Here is a 17,809-nt window from a genome sequence, read left to right as displayed (position 1 = left end):
ATATATACATATACATATATATATATATATATATACATATATATATAGTTATTATTATTATTTTTTTAAACAAACCAATAAGCTGAGCATTGATTGAGCAGAAAGCCTCTCTATTGACCCATCCATCCCTCGTCACACATAGTGTATATCATCACCAAGCCTGCCCCACTCCCTAGCATGCCTGAGTCTTTTTCCTGTCTCAAAGTGACAGTTTTGGAAGAGCTTACCTCACTCCATCCCATTTTCCAACTGATTTTAACGTCAGCTTAGCAGCAAGAATAGTAATTCCACTTAATTTGCATAAAGGAAAATATGCAAACATTTAGGTCGGGGGTTTAGTCTAGACAACTTAATGGGGAACAAATTGTTTTGCAATTCAGCAAAAAATGCTAATGAACTGAGAATAAATACTTTCATTTAAGAATGAAGGAGTCAGGTCCTGGTTTTAATGGATTTACATTAGAAACGGATATCGCAGTTAGAAATGTTTCACCATCCGTCTTCCAGGAAATTCTAAGCACTGTCCGAGTGCCATGTCAGTGGTGTGGCAACACTGCTTGGCCGATGACTGGCAACAACAGAAAACCTCCTCTATACACTCTCTCTCCACTTGAGCTAGAAGTCTTGGCTCATGGAGAACACAGTCATCATATCATCAGTGCAGCACACACGGAGGCAGGATAGATGTGGAGGAGGGGAGATGTATGGCATAAGAAGCGAGTGAGGAAGAGAGGAATGGATGCAGAGGCAGAGGAGCAAAGACTTGTCTTTCAAGCAGCGCTAGTGCTGGAGTCACTGCAGATATCCAGTTTGCGGGAAATTGTCAAAAAAAATAAGAAAAAAGTTGAGCGCTATATCACAAACAAACTGGTCAATACTTTCGGGACGCATCAGCATTTCACGACGAGATGTTTACTTGTTTGACGGCACACACATGCAGAAAATATTTGGTGGTGAGCATAATAAAAAATAATAAGGCAAATGTTCATTCATGACACCATCTAAAAATGTAGTCTAGAAAAATGGAAAAATTCGATAAATTTAAAGACTTTTGTGTGGAGAAGAACAAATACACATTCCTCGGACATGGGGTGAATTTTTTTGAAATCATGACAAATAAAAAATTTAATTCAAGTAATTGGTGTTAGTTTTTTTTTTTAATAATACAGAAGTGCTTTTTGTGTTAGTTTACTCAATACCTAGTATCTGTCTGATGAAAAGTACCTCAAAAATGTGTATTACCCCCTTGAAAAATATCATAATTTCTTTGTGTCCTGATAATTAATATCAAAGGTGGGCATTCCGTCAGACTTGATGGGACACCTTTCAAAAATGACGGATTGACGAATGACGGTAGTGGGTTTTTGCCACTAACCCCGTCCGTCAGGGGGGGGCGACTAACGGACCAACATACTTCTGACGGACTAACTGACGGAATTAGCTGACGGACCAACTGAAAGACTGACGGAGAGACGATTACAATTCAGTTTGTCACAAAAAATGACGGATTGACGAATGACGGACCAACAATACTTAATGAAATGCCTACATCTGATAAATCTAAACATCACCTTTAAGTGCAGCGCTTCGCTTTAAAGCGCCTTCACAAACTTCTGAAGCAAAATAAATACGAAATTCTGACTAACAATCACTTGAAATCATTTTATTTGCCATTATTTCAAACATTGTTGATGATAGAGAGGTTTATTTTTCTTCTGCTTTTGAACCTGTACAATGTAGACTTTGTTTTTGCAAAGCTGTCTTTATGGTGCCATGTTTCTCGAGTGCGTAGAGCTTCTTGTAGGATATCCAACAGACTGCTACTGGGAACAGGTGGATGTGTGTGTATGCCAATTGAGATTAAGTGAAGAGAAAACAGCTGCTTTCTGAAGCTAAGAAACTATGCAGCGCGAACACCCCCCCGACCTATACACAAGCATGCTGCATACTCTTTGCATAGCAACCCCAAATGGACAATTCATGGCAGTGGACGAGGTGACTGCATGTTTGTTAATTGAGGTGCTGGACCACGGTGCCCTGACAGCCTTCCCTCAACCTCGTCACCTCTGCCGCTCTGCCGCGACTCTCGCTACAATTGCCGCTGCCTGCGAACCTGCCTGGCTGCCAAGGACACAAAGACGACCGAGTCAACCTTTGACATCCGGAGCCGCTAACCAAAGGACCAGAGACAAGCTGAGTTGGCAGCTTTGTTAACAGGCCTGAGCCTGGAATCTTTTCAGCTCGGTTAAAGTCAATAGACCGCAAGTCATTAGCGTACACATACAGATGGAAGTGGAGTCAAATGGTTTAGTGCGCCAACGATAGCATTCATGCCATGTTTGAAAAAGTGGGACCTGGATGTCTGGACTCAAAAGACTGCTGCTTTTTCAAGATGCATTAAACACCAGAGCTAAAGTGACATTTGAACATGAAATATAGTATGGGTTTTATATCGACGGCTAGCTGACATTTGAAGTTGCTGATTCACTGTTAGATGTCGAGACGTACCACCCACACAGCACCATGTGGAACATTGTGCTTTAGTGGTCGAGATGAGATAGCGGCATTTGAGAGGAATCCAGTGACATGTGGAGCATGTGAAAAATGACCTATACATTCCCGAGCGTTTCACATAAGAGATATGGAGAGGATAAACCACAATGTCCTAATGCGGGGACAAAAGTCAAAAGTCTGACAAGGTAACTGTGTAGTCCAAACATGTACAGTGAATATAAAAAGTCCACACACCCCTGTTCCCATGCCAGGTTTTTGTTAAAAAAAAATATTAGACCAAGATAAATAATCCCTCCAGAATTGTAACCTACAATATAATCCATACAGTCATCTGAAAAAAATATATACACACACACACAAGTATACACTTTATATACAGTGTGTATAGAAGAGGGGAACATACACAAACAACTGAGATCGAGGTTGCATGTGGCTGTGTTTAAAATTAACCAATCATAATTAAGATAATTTTAAATGGGAGTCAACACACACATGTTAAAGGGCTTCTGATTAACCCCAAATCAATTTAGTATAACTGTTCTAGTAGGCATTTTCAGACAACTTTTTCATTTCTAGTAGACACCTGAAGGTTGTGTGCCCACATTAATGGCCATTTGTAACTGTTCATTATCTCCTCCATCTTGACAAGAGCCTTGGGTCAAGTTGAAACCAAAAAGCATGATACTGCCACCACCACGTTTGCTTTGGTGATGAGCAGGGCAGTGTTTGAGGAAAACAAACAGCATCTTTTGGAATTATGGCCAAAAAGTTCAACTTGCGTTTCACAATTTTGCAAAAACACACTTGATAGCTCTCAAACACTTGTGGGAAACTGTGTTACGGTCCAATGGGTTGTACAGGTTATCAGTCAAATGAAAAACGTTTTAATATAATTTACCTTGGTCTCATTTTATTATTTGACAAAAACCTGGCATTTGAATAACTGTGTGTCGACTTTTTATATCCAATGTGAGGCTGAAAAAACAAACCTTGAAACGTATAACTGTTTCCTGACTTCTCAATCTCTATGAGATTTGAGTGTCCTTTTGAGTCACGTGCTCTTTGCATGAATTCTAGGATGTATGTCGGTCGGTCTTCCAACAACACTTGCAATCATCATCTCTTATCAATGGTCATGTTGAGGATTACAGCTTTCATCTCTAATCCTACATTAAGGATACATTCTCATGACGGCTGTGACATCACCAAGGCCAGTCCGCCGCAGAGAGGGCATGGGGACAGGAAGCCAAACACCACAGGGGCGGATTAAGCGTTGAAGCCCAGAGAGCGGATGATGAAAAAGAACGAGGAAGGGAGGTTGCGACCAAGATGATAGAGATAGAAATAGAAACAAAATCCAACAGAACGTTTGGGTTGCGCATGTGAAACGACACTGTGGATTTGCGTTTCAAGACAATCTGATGCCGCTTCAGTTTCTCTGGTAAAGATCCATCTGAGTCAGGAGAGCTCTGATCAACCTAAAGCGTTTGATCACACATTAGTTGGAATGTAAATAGTCAAATTAGACCAACAATCTGCCTTTCAAGACTGATGCACCCGTATGTATTTTGTACACCCAAGTTGCTTAAAAGTAACTGCACAACATTACATCCTCGATTTAAACTGCACCTTTCAACTAAGCGCATTACAAAGCAAAAACCCATTTTGGTTGAACTCAATTCAATTGATATGCTAAGTATAAATATTGTCATACATTGATAGTCTAATGTTGAAAGTAATCCCCGATTAAACAAATGAAAAAAATGAATATTGTACTGTGTGGGTTTATTCAGATTTGGTACCTGCAGAGACGCGTGGGCAGTCTGGCAGCATGGAGTCCAGCGGTGTGTCCAAAGGCTCTGGACTTGAGACCCAGTTGCAACAATGCTACGAGGACACACACACACACACACACAACACACACCCACGCATGCGCACGCACACGCACACACACACACACACACACACACAAACAAGGACGTGAAACTCCAAGAAAACATTTCAACACTTCATTAGTAGTGCAATGAAAATGCAAAATGTAATGAGTCCCCGGCAATAAAGTGTATTGATAACATATCAATATCAGTAATGTTAATCATTATGTGTGTGTATTGCAAAAAAAAAGAGAGTAGTCTTCAATAAATATGACAGACATCGATGCAAAGGCAGGATTTTTGATGCAGCTCTTGTTACGGATTTTATAAGACTGTGCAAGTGTACCTAATGAAATGGCCGGCGAGTGGAGGCTGAAAGAGGAAAACCCCTTTGATGCAAATTGAGATATGACAAAGAAGACAAAAACATGTAGGAAAAAGGGAGATAGAGGAGAGGATGGAGATGCAAGAAAACAAAGCAAATCTGGAAGGGTGGGGGCGGTAGTGCGAGAGGTGAGTGTGTGAGTGAAGGAAGGGGGGAGGAGAGCGAAAAAGAGACAGGAACAAGCAATTAAAAGCTCTGTGACATGTTGCTTAGACATCTTGCTGTTTGTTTGTGGGGGGGAAAGCTGAGGCCCTGCGCCATGGTGGATCAGTGGGCGCACTAGGGGAGGGAGTCTTGCCCAGTTTGCTGACCCATAACCCCCAGCAAACACACGCAGTCCTCTCAAACCCCCCAAGTGGTTGATAGCACGACTGTCAGAAAAAGGAGTGGACCTCTTTATCTACGTTTGCTCTCTTCATCTCCCCTCTTGCAACATACTCAATGAAATCAAACAAAGAAAAGCATCTGCTACGTTGGTGTGTATCTACTGTAAGTAAGCTTGTCTATAAGGAAATTGCAGACCTCCACTAAGATGCAACTACTAAGCTTCGAATGGTTCTAAGCTTCGAGGTACTTTTATCGAAGTTAAAGTTGTAAAGTTGAAGTCAACCACATAAAATTCTTTGCAATAATATGTTCTATGCGCCTTCACTAGTCAAAACATGGCATTCTGATTAATATTGCGTTTGTGGAACAAGAGTTAATCCACCCGTTTTTAGCCATCTTTGGGGGCGGCCATTTTGTCACTTCTGTCAACTGATAATGACGTCACAGTTGCTCAGGGCTCAGGCAACTACCAATCACGGTCACCTGTCTTTTGAAGCCGAGCCACGATTGGTCGTTATCAAAACCCTCCGCAACTGCGATGTCATTTTCAGTCAACAGAAGTGACAAAATCCGTTTTGCTTATATATTTTATAATTGTCATTGTGACCTAATATGAGTTTGGGACGTTTCATTTTTTTTTTTTTTGCCTACATGTTCAAATTTCCTTTCAGAGCAGCTAATCAATAATTTGAAGATGAACATGGCAACTGTATAAAAAAAAGTCTCATAAAATCATTAAACTCAAAGACACATTTCTAACACAAGTATGTTGGAATCCACATAAACAGTGAGTCTAATTAAGGATGCAGGTAAAATATTTCCATGTACAGTGTCCGACAGTGTAAACTAATTTATTGCATCACAATGTGCTTAATTAATTTACCAAATTGTCTTGTGCTAAGAATCTTTTTTATGAACAGCTATTCGTATCTTACAATAAAAAAACACATCTGAGCATTAAAGCCAGGAATGGACCAATTGAAGAAGACAAAACAGGACCGAGGGAGGTTTGGTTTATATTATCAGTACACAGCATTAAAACTGTCATAAGTAGAATTTACTGAGAAGGGAGTAAACTATTGGCTTCACTAATGTCACGCTGAACAACTCTTCACTCAGCTGCTTGGGAGTTTTCATTTTTGGGGAGATGGCAACATATCAAAGTATGTTTTCCCTTGTCAGAGACTGTGTGTTTGTCTGTGTGTTGAAGCCGGGTGACGGCAGAAAGGGAAAGAGGGCGGTTGCGAAGGAATGCTTGGAGAAGACATTTGCCTGATAAGATAAAAGTTCAATGGAAGAAAGAGAACATGTAAAGAGATTACAACGTGCAGCTGGCGTCCTTCTGAATCACTGCTTATCTGCTCTTGTTTACTTTCACCCTGGCCCATTACAGCGTTGTGCAACAACTTTGTGTGTCTACTGCTGCGAGTGAGGGTCACTCGTTCAATTGTGGGGGGTCTCCAAAAGCATACGCGCTATTTTGCATTTTTACACTCGCCGACCTTGACTCCCAAGGCCTGGACTGACAAATTTATGAGCCAGCTCTCACTTAACTCATTCACTGCCATCGACGAATATACTTGTCTTTTCACAGTCCGGCCATTCAATCACAGGAACTTATTTATATATATTTTTTATTTTTTTCAAACGTTAGGGTAAAAGAGGGTCTGACAATGTCTGGCAGTGAATGAGTTAAGCTCCCCGGACACCCAAACATGACAAACACTCCATGCGCGCCTGTAACGATGTATTCTATTTTCTTATTCATGTGTTTTTGTTTATCTGTACGAATATTAAAATACAAAACGGGAAGATAGCTGAAGGGTAAGTCAACCCAACTGATGTTGACGGGAGCTCCATCAAAACAAATATTTTCTGTTACTGCCTGTTTGACGTGTGCGGCATTTCTCTTTTGTCCCACCAATGATATATTTAATTCAAGCTTACAGACAAATATAGAAACTCGTGGCGGAGGTGATTATGATGAAACATCTGCCCCGTGTACACAAATCCTCTGCAAATATCAACAAACATGCAAAAATTCCATTGGGACGTGTGCAGAAATGACTGTTATTAAGATAAAAGCAATAGGCTCATGCAAGCTGCAATCCAATGCAGGGAAATAAACATAAACAAATTAAATGTGAGCAAAAAAAAGGCAGTTTTTTTCTTGCTTCACCTCCAAGTGTCACCAAAGTCAGCAAATCAAAAAATATGAGAGTGGGGATATGATTTTGTATGTTTTTACATCCTTCAGGTTGCCACTCCTAGAACTGCAGTGGAACTGGAGGGTCGCAAAAGCAGCGAGGCTCCTTGACTGCTACATCAAGTATTTCATTCTATCTCATTTAATTCATTGGGCATGTCTGAAGGAAGACGTCAACTGGGCCGTGGAATATCTGGCCGAAGGTGGCTGGAGAGCGGGGAAGCAGGGGATCCTTTCAAAGGAACCCTCCTCCCTTCACCTTGACCAGGAGTCTTCAATCCTGTTCCTCGAGGGCCGGTGTCCTGCCTCTTTTCCATCTCTCCCTGCAACGGATATTCACCAAAGGTCTGCAGAAGCTGGATAACGATCCTGATCATTTGAATCAGAAGTGTGTTGCAGCAGGGACGGATGGAAAACAGGTAGGACACGGCCCTCGGGGAACAGGATTGAAGACCCCTTGACCATCGCCACCGGGTCTGACTAGATTTAAAGCAATACTGCATAAGTGCACACAAACGCTCAAATATTGCGCACACACCGTACCAGTGCTGTGGGAGACCACCGCCACATAAAGGCAAAGCCTTCTGGCTGGGATTAGAGAGCCGTGACAAAAGGATGGCACGTAACATTGCATGCCTTCTAAACGAATAGCATCATCGCCTCAAGTAACGCCTGTCCACCGATCAATAGCGCCATTCACTAAATCAGACAGTCTGGAACCATCAGACGTGCAAACATACAGTGCATAGAGTATGTGTCATCATACCTCTGATGCAATATTAGAACCTCAGTAGAAAGGATGAGTTGCCTGAACCTATAAATTCTATATTTGGACAAGCACCAGAGAAGACACACTTGGTACACATATGGCAAATAAAGACCAACTGTTTTTTTTTTTTTTTTTTTTTTTACATGTGGCTGTTTATTAAAACTTGACTTAAATTGACAAACACGATGATTCCTATTGTTCTTAAGAAACAGTCGGCGGTTTAGCCGCAAAGAACCAGAATCATCAACTGAAGTGCCCAGTTCAATTGGTATTTTTTGGAGTACCGCATTTTGGTAAAAGTAGCATGTGCCAAGGGTGCTTTTAAAGAGTGGCTGCTACAAGAGGCAATACTTCCAATACGTTCTCATATTTACAAGCACGGCACCCAATGGTCTTTGGCAAATTTAAAGTAACGTTAATGCATGAATATAATAGAGAAATCTTGTTCTTGAAATGAAGATTTGCAACCATCAACGAGCATTAGCATGTCTAAAATTGATGAAATACTATAGACTTGCTACCTAAGCAGATAATAAGGCTAAATAGCATTGCTAACATCTGCTTGTTTCCACTCTAGGTTACGTCACAAAGCACAATAAAGTAGCTACTCATTTGGAGAAAGAAAATACTTTTACTCTGGTATGATACGACATCTTGATTTTATTGAGAAAAATCCAAGTTTATTTTCTTTTTAGGTTTAGTAACGTAGCAAACATTCTATAGGTTGGTTTCAGATCAAATAGATTGCACTTAGCTGAAAAGACTTATTTACCAAAACATTTGAAAATAAATTTTAGAGCTGTATACGGCGATACCGTGAAACCATGAGATTTTTGCTCAACGGTATCATGCCATCAGAATCTGATAGACCCGAAATACGGATCAATTAAAATACTTAGACTGGAATGTACTGACAATTGGGCCATAGGAGACAGAAATGGACTATTCCTGTGGAAATATTTCTCATAGTATGCATACTTATGTATTCAGCCTTCCTATTCCCCTTAAAACATTTACAATGCATAAACACAAGATTATCTTTGCGCTGAATGGGTCGAGTGAACAATTAAGTGACTAAACAATTAAGTCACACAATTATCTTGCTAATGAATCACATCACACGGTGCTGTTGTATTGATCCCAACCTCAAGATAAACAAAACTGTGTAGCTTGGACACAATGTGTGCGCATACACCTGCCACCGTTCTATCGATTCAGTCTCTTCACAAGCAGACGCCCGCGTGCTAGAAACTGTGCACTAACTGTACAAAAGTCTCCAAAGCCATAAAACAGCTGTCAGCTACCAACTTAACTCCTCAGAAAGTTGCCAGTCTCGCTCTCTTGTCCAACCCATTCTCATCTTCTCCACTCGCTCTCTATGGATTATGATGGTTTATTCATGATTATACAGTAGTGTACTGTGTGTGTTTGTATAAGCTCTAGGCAGGCCACTAGAGTGTGACAGCAGGCCAGCACTGTGACAGGAGACACCTTGGAGACTGTGACAGGCTGCCAGCTGTACACCATCATTCACATTTCTCTTTCACACAGACGCACGCGCACACACACACACACACACAGTTGTGTTCACTGGACTACTCATCTTTCTCCACATACATCTCTTCATCTCCTCTAGTCCATCTGCATCCTTATCCCACCCGTCCCGTTTGATTTTTATCACCCTTTGCTCTTTCCACTCAAATTGACCTTGGATTTTTTTCCCCGCTCCTATCGGTGTAAGAGTCTCTAGATCTTCAACCTTTGTCTGTTCCTTCTCCATATGCCCTTCACTCCCCTTTAAATTTTGTTTTGTCTCTTTTTGCGGTGACGTCATTCGCCCCTCATCTGAACCATTTGGTCCATACAACCCAACCCAGCGGGCGCTGATCTCTAAATCCCATCGCCTCCTTTTTTACTCCTCTCTCCTCCTCACCATCCAGTGACCTCGCTGACCTCAGAGGGAGGGAATTATCTCTGTCCGAGGAGAACAGAGCAGTATACTGCTGGGGTGCCCCGACCTCACATGCACCCACTGCTGTGGGCACCCATATTTATACACCACCCCGAGCATTATCAAGGGTCACTGCAAGCTTCGCTCTGTGGTGTGAAGCACCATCTGTGTTGCACTACCAGTGTGTGTGTGTGTGTGTGTGTGTGTGTGATCACAGTGAGCAATGCAAACACTGTTCAAATTGAAGATCCAACTGTGTTGGGGTTGTTAATGCGGTGTACCTGAGAGGGGTGTGTTACATTTGGCGGCTCTGTGTGTGGTTGTTAGTGCATATGATATTACACGGTGAATGGAATGACAGTAGGAAGTGATAGTGAGCATGCGGTGAAATGGAACAAAGGTGAAGATTGTAAATATCTCAAATATAGTTGATATATACACTACTCAAAAACAAAGTAAGGGATATTTGTCTTTTTGGGGGCATTTTAGGATTAAGCTAAAATGCACCTTTACAGTTGACTTAAAGTGGGAGTCAACCCCAAAATTTTCTTGACAATAATATGGTCTGTGCGCCTCCACTAGACTAAACACGGCATTCTGATGGATATTTTCTTTGTGGAATATGAGTTAAGCTGCAAAATCCACCCATTTTTAGCCATCTCAGCGGGTGGCCATTTTGTCTCTTTTGTCAACTGAAAATGACATCACAGTTGCTCAGGGCTCAGGTAACAACCAATCATGGCACGGATTCAGAAAATAGGGGAGCTGTGATTGGTCGTTAGTACTGAGCAAGGCGTTGTTGTGATGCAGAAAAAATACCTTGTAATAAGTCACACTCTTCGTCAATGAAATTTAATAGGTAACGAGTACAAGAAAATTATTTTTCGCCAGTCTCATTCCTCCTAGTGGACAAAGAAGGTGATTTTAGTTCTATTGTTCTGGGTAATCAACACAAATAGAAATTCGTTTAACAACCCAATTATGCTCTGCCCCACTCATCCCTTGGATAGATCAAAAATAGGAAATACAAGACAAGAGGGACAGTGCAACCTTGAAAACCAACACACACTTTATACCAAACCAAAAATGCAAGGGATCTATCTACAAGTGGGATACTTATAAATAAAAGCATGTGTGTGTGTGTGTGTGTGTGTGTTTTGTGTTTGCGACATCCCTTAGTGTTGAGCAGCTAGCTCTGTTCTAGGCTAGTCCTCATCTGTATGTGCATACAGAAGGAGGTCAGGTGCTGCAAGTGGCGCAGAGGTCGCACCGGAAGAGACAAAAATGAAGCTAAAATGGTTTTTCGTGACTTCTAATGTGGTACAGGTTTAGGTCAGGAAGGTCATCACCCGATCACATACTGAAAGATTTTACTGTGGCGATGTACTGTATGACATACCGGACACTTTATTAAGTATACAGCATGCTCCAATAATAAGGTCAGCTTAAGTGCAACGTAACTGCCTTTTCAAAGTCATTGAATCTATGAGAGAAAATGTTGAGAAGATACCATGTACAACATAATATGAAATGAGCATTAATGTCTTCTGTCTATCTGATCTCATTATAAAGCAAAGGTGTTCCTAATGTTGTGACTGGTGGGTGTTTGTATGCGTATATTTTACCTGCTGCATCCAGTCCTTCGTGCTTTTACTGGTCTCCTGTAGCCACATGCTGTGAGCCGAATCCGTCAGAGCCACAGCACACACTTTGTTCCTTACCTCAGCTTCCCTGTGATTCATCTACAATAGGGGGGGAAAAAGTACAGTATTTGATGGTGACTCGTCATATATTCACTGCTTGCCAAATGACACATCGACACAGACGATATCATGACTTTAAATATGACGGATGCGTCGGGTTTGCATTTAGTAACAATACTACTTCTTTTGACAATGGCGGAGACACATTCAACCAGATAGATAGCATAATACTATACTGAAATATGAAAGAGCTACTCCACAATAGCGTGTCCTTGTCACGTAGTGTGCAAATGCCCTTCCTTGTGCACGTTCAAATACCCTGGCTCCCATTCTTAATACCTTTTCCCTTCACATGTCACAGAAAGTGGCGTCTGCAGGACCATCTTCCTATTCCCCTCTGAATGTCAACGCCAAGGAAAATGTCACACAAAGGACTTGTTACCGTACTACAATAGACTTCCCACACCGGTGGACCCACCCCAAGGAGTACTGGAGCCAGACCTTGGGAGTGAGCCTTTTCAATGTGCTTCATATTAAGATAAAATAGTGAAGAAAGGGGAACAGGGCTTGCAACAATAGGTTAACAATCTCTTGCTCTGTACATTTAGTAAGGCTGTGATGGGAAATGTGCAGCAGAGTAGTACAGTATTACATTTGGTGATTTCTGGTTCGGAGATGTTTACATGGCACAATTTAAAAAAAAAGTCTCCATATTATGTCACGTAGTGCATATTGCAACACTACCAGAGTAGTGTTTGGCTTAAAATTGTCCTGCTGTGAAATATGAAATAGTAGTTTACATACAGTAGTCCATTCTCTTAATTTTCACAAGACTACTGAATATATGCTATAAAACACATTTGAACGAAAATGTTGTGAATATGTCTGCATCTATAAATATAAACAATATTATACACAGACACAAACATATTCATTCAACATGTTCAGAGATGATGTTAATAACATTGTTGACAGGTATAAGAAAAACATAATAATGTCACCCCAAAAAATCCAAGGCAGTTAAAACAATATGTTGTATGTACAGTATATAGAGTAGCTGAGGTGATATACAGTATGGAGGATGCATTCAATAGTGGAAATGTATTGTGTCAGAAGGGATTCAGCAAGGATTCAAGGACTTTTGCAAACTGAATTCAACTTCAAACTGCCCCTGAACATCTATTATGAAGGCAACATCAATGCACCTTCGATCCCATAACCCGTGAATGTGTGACAGCTGCCTCAAGCTATTGAAAGACGATGGACCCCAGAACTTACATCGCTGACAATATGCTTCATGTTGGCCATTGTTCACGTTAAATTCATACATAATGAGACCCTGTACATGTTTCTATATGCACCATAGCGCCAACCATCTGATTTGGCTTCTCTGACTGTCCAACTGAACTGAACCTATGCTGATTGCATAATTGTATTAAACTCATTCACTGCCATTGACGAATTTACTTGTCTTTTCACAGTCCAGCCATTCTATCAAAGGAAATCATTTATATTTTTCCAAATATTTTTCAAATGTTAGCGTAAAAGAGGGTCTGAAAATGTCTGACAGTGAATGAGTTAATTTCATTTCAACTATATCAATAGATAGAATAGCTATACTGGACAATATTTACCATGTAAAAGAATGTAAAAATAGTCGTGAAGTCCTGATCCGATCACGTGATCGGAAATCAGGGCCGATCACGTGATTTTCAGTTGATTATATTATTTTCTAAACATTTGAAATTCACAAAGCTATGAAATAATCGAAATGTGTAAATATCTTGCCAAATAGAACAGCAGTAGCTTAGTTTTATACTGCACGATGTTAGGTTTTTTCTTCAGTCGCGTTGTAATGAGTGTGACACACACGCATAGACACGTCTCCTTCGCTGCGCATAGCTCTCCTGCAGGCAGAGAAGAGCGGTGGGTTTGTCTTCATAGTTTGTTTGGAGGGAGAGGCAAGCCAAAAGATACTCCTTAAATAAGTCTGCCTTGCCTGATATAAAGAAGCCTCCTCGCTAAACGGCATCATCCAAAAGTTGATAAAACGTTGAGTTCATTTTGAGAGTATTACAACAAGCAATTGTCCATATAATATAGATATGTACACATTGATGTAAGTTATATTTTGATATTAATTTGAGAAAAATCGGATGGACGCTCTTTTTTCCTTTATGTATTGCCGAGGTATTGGTTTGGGCCTCTGTATCGGCAGATACTTAAAATCAAAGACTCGGATGATCGAGACATCCCTAAAAACTAGCATAGATAATATCTGCCCTGTTCCATTACACAACCTCTTACAGTCATGCACACACAAAATCATCGGTACGCCGTTCCCATTCATGCGTGGTTGAAGAGCTTTCCACTGGCAGAACAGGGCCTGTGGGAGTAGCAAAGTCAACCCTTGAAAACTTGAAGTGTCAGGCGAGGTCCTGTTTTCTGGCCCGAGCCATACAGACTAGTCCCTGTGTCAAAGGGGGCCATAAGCAGAGGCCAGGAAACATGAGAAAATGGATTGGCCATGGAAAACTTTAATCATGATGTCTACCAAAGGGTTTATAGTCCAAACTTATTTTTACTGCTCCAGTTGATGAGTGAATCTTTATTTGCAATTGTTGTAGGCGCCTAGCTGAAATGATAATGGACTTATTGAGTGCAGTAGGCTATTAATGGTCACCACAAACAAAAGTGAAACTTCAAAACATTAACATTGGTCAGTGGTGTTATAACTCTGGACGTTCTCAAAGCTGGGCTGAGACTACGCTAAAAGGAAAATTAGGGTGTATTTAGAGCTAATCTATTAGTTTGCAGAGAGTCAATAAAACACTGTAACATCACCAAACATCCCCGGTACACTTCATAAAGTAACAAGCAGAGGTGGCATTCCGTCAGACTTGACGGACCGGTTTGTCAGTCCGTCACTGATGGACGACCATTTTGCTGACGACTGATGGGACACCTTTTAAAATAGATGGACTGACTAATGACAGAAGTGGATTTTCCTCCATCAATGTAATCGCAAAGCTGGGCATTTTACTAAAAATTCACGGTTCGTTTACCACCTTACGCCAACAGCCAGGGTACCCTTCCGCCGTCCGTTTATCGTCCATTTTGTCCGGCCGGAAAAAATAGTACCCGCCTATGGGCCGGTCCGCCTATGATTTTAATCGGGCTTCCGTTAGCGTTTCCGATTACAAACTGCGACCAAAACACCGCAGGCAAAGGAGACGCGTCGCCAAAGAATTTACTGCACTTCACTTCGAAGAAGAGGAAGTCAATCCGAAGTATGGCACACAAAACAACTCAATTCAGGTCGCACCCCGGAACTCTTTTTTTCCATGGGGGAATTATGTCAACAAGCACCACATAAGTTCATTATTTTTATTATTATTTCGACTGTCTGGCATGTCCTACCCACAACGTCACGACTATCACTTCTAACAGCCCATTTTACCACATGGCCTAGTCCTCGGCAGGGGGACTTTTTTTACTCAGGCTCACTGTGTGTCAGCAAGCAATTCATTTTCAGACTCGTTAATATTTTGAAGCAGATGTAATGCCTCCTCTGCTCTATAAGATTTTTTTATAGACCATGATGACCAGCAACGTTTCTCAATGCAACCGCTGGTTGCTAGAGAAACCCGATGGCGCCGTCTCAGCGCAACATGTGTAAGATTAAGTAAAACCGTCCAATTGACTGAAACGCCATAGTTAAAGGAATAGTGACTCAAAACTATTTTTATATTAAGACCAAAAAATTGCACCATGGTAATGTATACAGAATTAGGAAAAGTTAAAAGACCAGGAGCATTTCATATCTATATACGCAGAGTAATAACACAAACAGTCAAAATGACTGCTGTTGTACTCCTAAGCGATAACTCTGGCAACTAAACATTAGCATTATTATACTTGTGAAAGGAGACGGTTTTGTTTAGATCCCAGATCCTATCATTTTTTTTGCAGGTGTACCTAATGTTGTGACTCATCAGGCCATCCATCCATCCATCCATCTTATCGTTTGACAAAAAAGACATGACTGATGATGAAGCAGTGGTGCAGACAGAATGCATGCATCTGGAAGTCAAATGCCTGACTTTCATATTTGGACAACGTAAGATTAATCATGTGAGGACAGGCTGCCATATTAAACTCTTAGTCACAACAAGGCACTAAAAAAAGACATTCTTCTTTGCAAAATGTAATTGCTTTGAAATACAACAAAAGACCACATTGTTTCTTCTCCTCGCTAAACGGAATGTGTTCTCATGTTTCCCATGATTCCCTATTCAAAGATCAATTCCTATTCAAAGACACTTAAGCGATGTCATCAGTTTGCTAAAATTAGGAAGGAAAATACATGTGCAACTCTCTCCAAACAAGGCTTTTTAAATAACTCCATCCTCCAGCTCAGGGTATATCAATCAGGCCCTCTGACAGCACTCATTGCACACATATGGTAGGCTGTTATAACATTTGGGGTAATAGGTTGACAAATAGGCCCTCAAAGCAATGTGGCTCTAAATTATGGTAAGAGTTTGCTCTTCAAGCCACAGCGACAACTGTGGTTACTAAGTGGGGAAAGAAAAAAACAACCATCTTTGGCGCTGAGTTCCACCAACAGCGGGAGCACACACTCAAACCAAGATAACCTTAATTTTGATCGGCAACATACAGTTCACCATCGGGGACATACTGTATAAACACTGGAATTTCTGGAGAATAACACACCCTTCAACTTCAAATGAATACATTTTAACGTAAGCCTAACCTAAAAGACCGAAACATCTATGTGTAATAAATCAGAAATTGTTTATTGTAGTACAGGTTACTTTATTGCTTGTATTTCTTTAAAGAAAAAAAACAGGGGAAGAGGACCTTTAAAAAAACTAATCCCATATGAATCACAATAGCAATATCGGGGGGAAGCTTATTTGATTATTTTTCAAAATGGTTCAGCTCTAATTCAGACACATACATTTAAAAAAAAAAAATAATTCTTGAAGCCGTCTCGCGTAACGTCACAAAAGTGAAAGAGAAAAAAGGACCCAGACATGCGCCGACTCTCCCTGGAGATGGCCCAGTGTTGTCAAAATGGCCATGTGGGTAAAAAGACTTGCTTTGGAAAATACAGGTACTTCTTGCCATCTGGGGAACAACTTTTATACAAAATATGACATCGGGTAAGCAACTTCTATTCATCTTTCAAGTGGGAGCTCAGTCTGTAACTACTGTACCTCCGTTGTCTGCAAGTTATCCCCAATGTTAGACATGCTGATCCACTATGCAAACACACGCTTTAACAAGCAAACAGACCAGCTGTTGTGTCTCGTATCGGACAGGCAAACGCAACAGAAACATGTGGATATACTTGTTGAGCTAAAACCAACATGCAGATGTTGAGGGGTTTCTCTGCTGGCTTTTTTTTCTTCATGTGAAAGCAGCTGGATATGCAGAGTAAAGTTCAGGTGGGAGTTCGGGAATGGAGAGTGGGGGGGGGGGGTCGACTGTTGATGGCTCCAAACAGATAAGGGAAAGACGGGAATGAAAACAATGAGAAACAGTGATGCGGAGTGGAAATATTTCATAATGAATCCCGATGAGCACAATAGCCTGTTTGTTTAAAAGTGGGAACTCGAATTTGAAATGGAAGATTCCAAGTCTCTATTCATTGGATAAGGAATATCCAAAACCAATCTGATCGACTATTTCTGTCTTTCAACCGGAACTTTATTCTTGCTTATTCAAAACATCATCAGTTGAGTGTGCCACGAAATCTGAGTCAACATTTCTGTAGAGTCGCTATCCTCACTGGGACGTGAATTTAAGTGCAAAATGCACATCGCATTTACAATCTTCTGAGCCATGAAAACACCGCTGAGTCACCAATGATGACCATGACTCAACTTGAGCCCTGCCCCGCATCCACTCAAACTCTGGATGAACTATGAAATCCTTTTCCCTTTGCTGCTCCCCCGTAAAAAACAGTTCCTTTTTCTGAGGTCTCTGAAGAGGGCCCGGTTGCTATAGAGACCAAAACATCACAGATCTCTGACCCCCTGGTTGGCAAAATT

The 17,809-nt window shown here is 41.0% G+C and overlaps 1 protein-coding gene across 3 annotated transcripts in view; it reads right to left on the bottom strand.

Annotated features, from left to right (window-relative positions):
• Positions 1-17,809, bottom strand: part of arb2a (ARB2 cotranscriptional regulator A) — a 155,280-nt gene that overhangs the window by 43,007 nt on the left and 94,464 nt on the right. For all 3 annotated transcript variants that reach the window (XM_086031411.1, XM_086031413.1, XM_086031412.1), the window contains exons 9-10: positions 11,652-11,768; positions 4,317-4,401 (exon numbers count right to left, since the gene is read on the bottom strand). In XM_086031411.1, the coding sequence (XP_085887537.1) occupies positions 4,317-4,401; positions 11,652-11,768 (202 nt within the window). The remainder of the gene's footprint in view (positions 1-4,316; positions 4,402-11,651; positions 11,769-17,809) is intronic.

The sequence above is a fragment of the Filicampus tigris genome, chromosome 5 (genome assembly GCF_054856515.1).
Source record: "Filicampus tigris isolate MCC_2025a chromosome 5, RoL_Ftig_1.0, whole genome shotgun sequence".
Classification (NCBI taxonomy): domain Eukaryota; kingdom Metazoa; phylum Chordata; class Actinopteri; order Syngnathiformes; family Syngnathidae; genus Filicampus; species Filicampus tigris.
The sequence above is the reverse complement of the archived record's forward strand: the minus strand, read 5'-3'. Positions and strand labels throughout refer to the sequence as shown.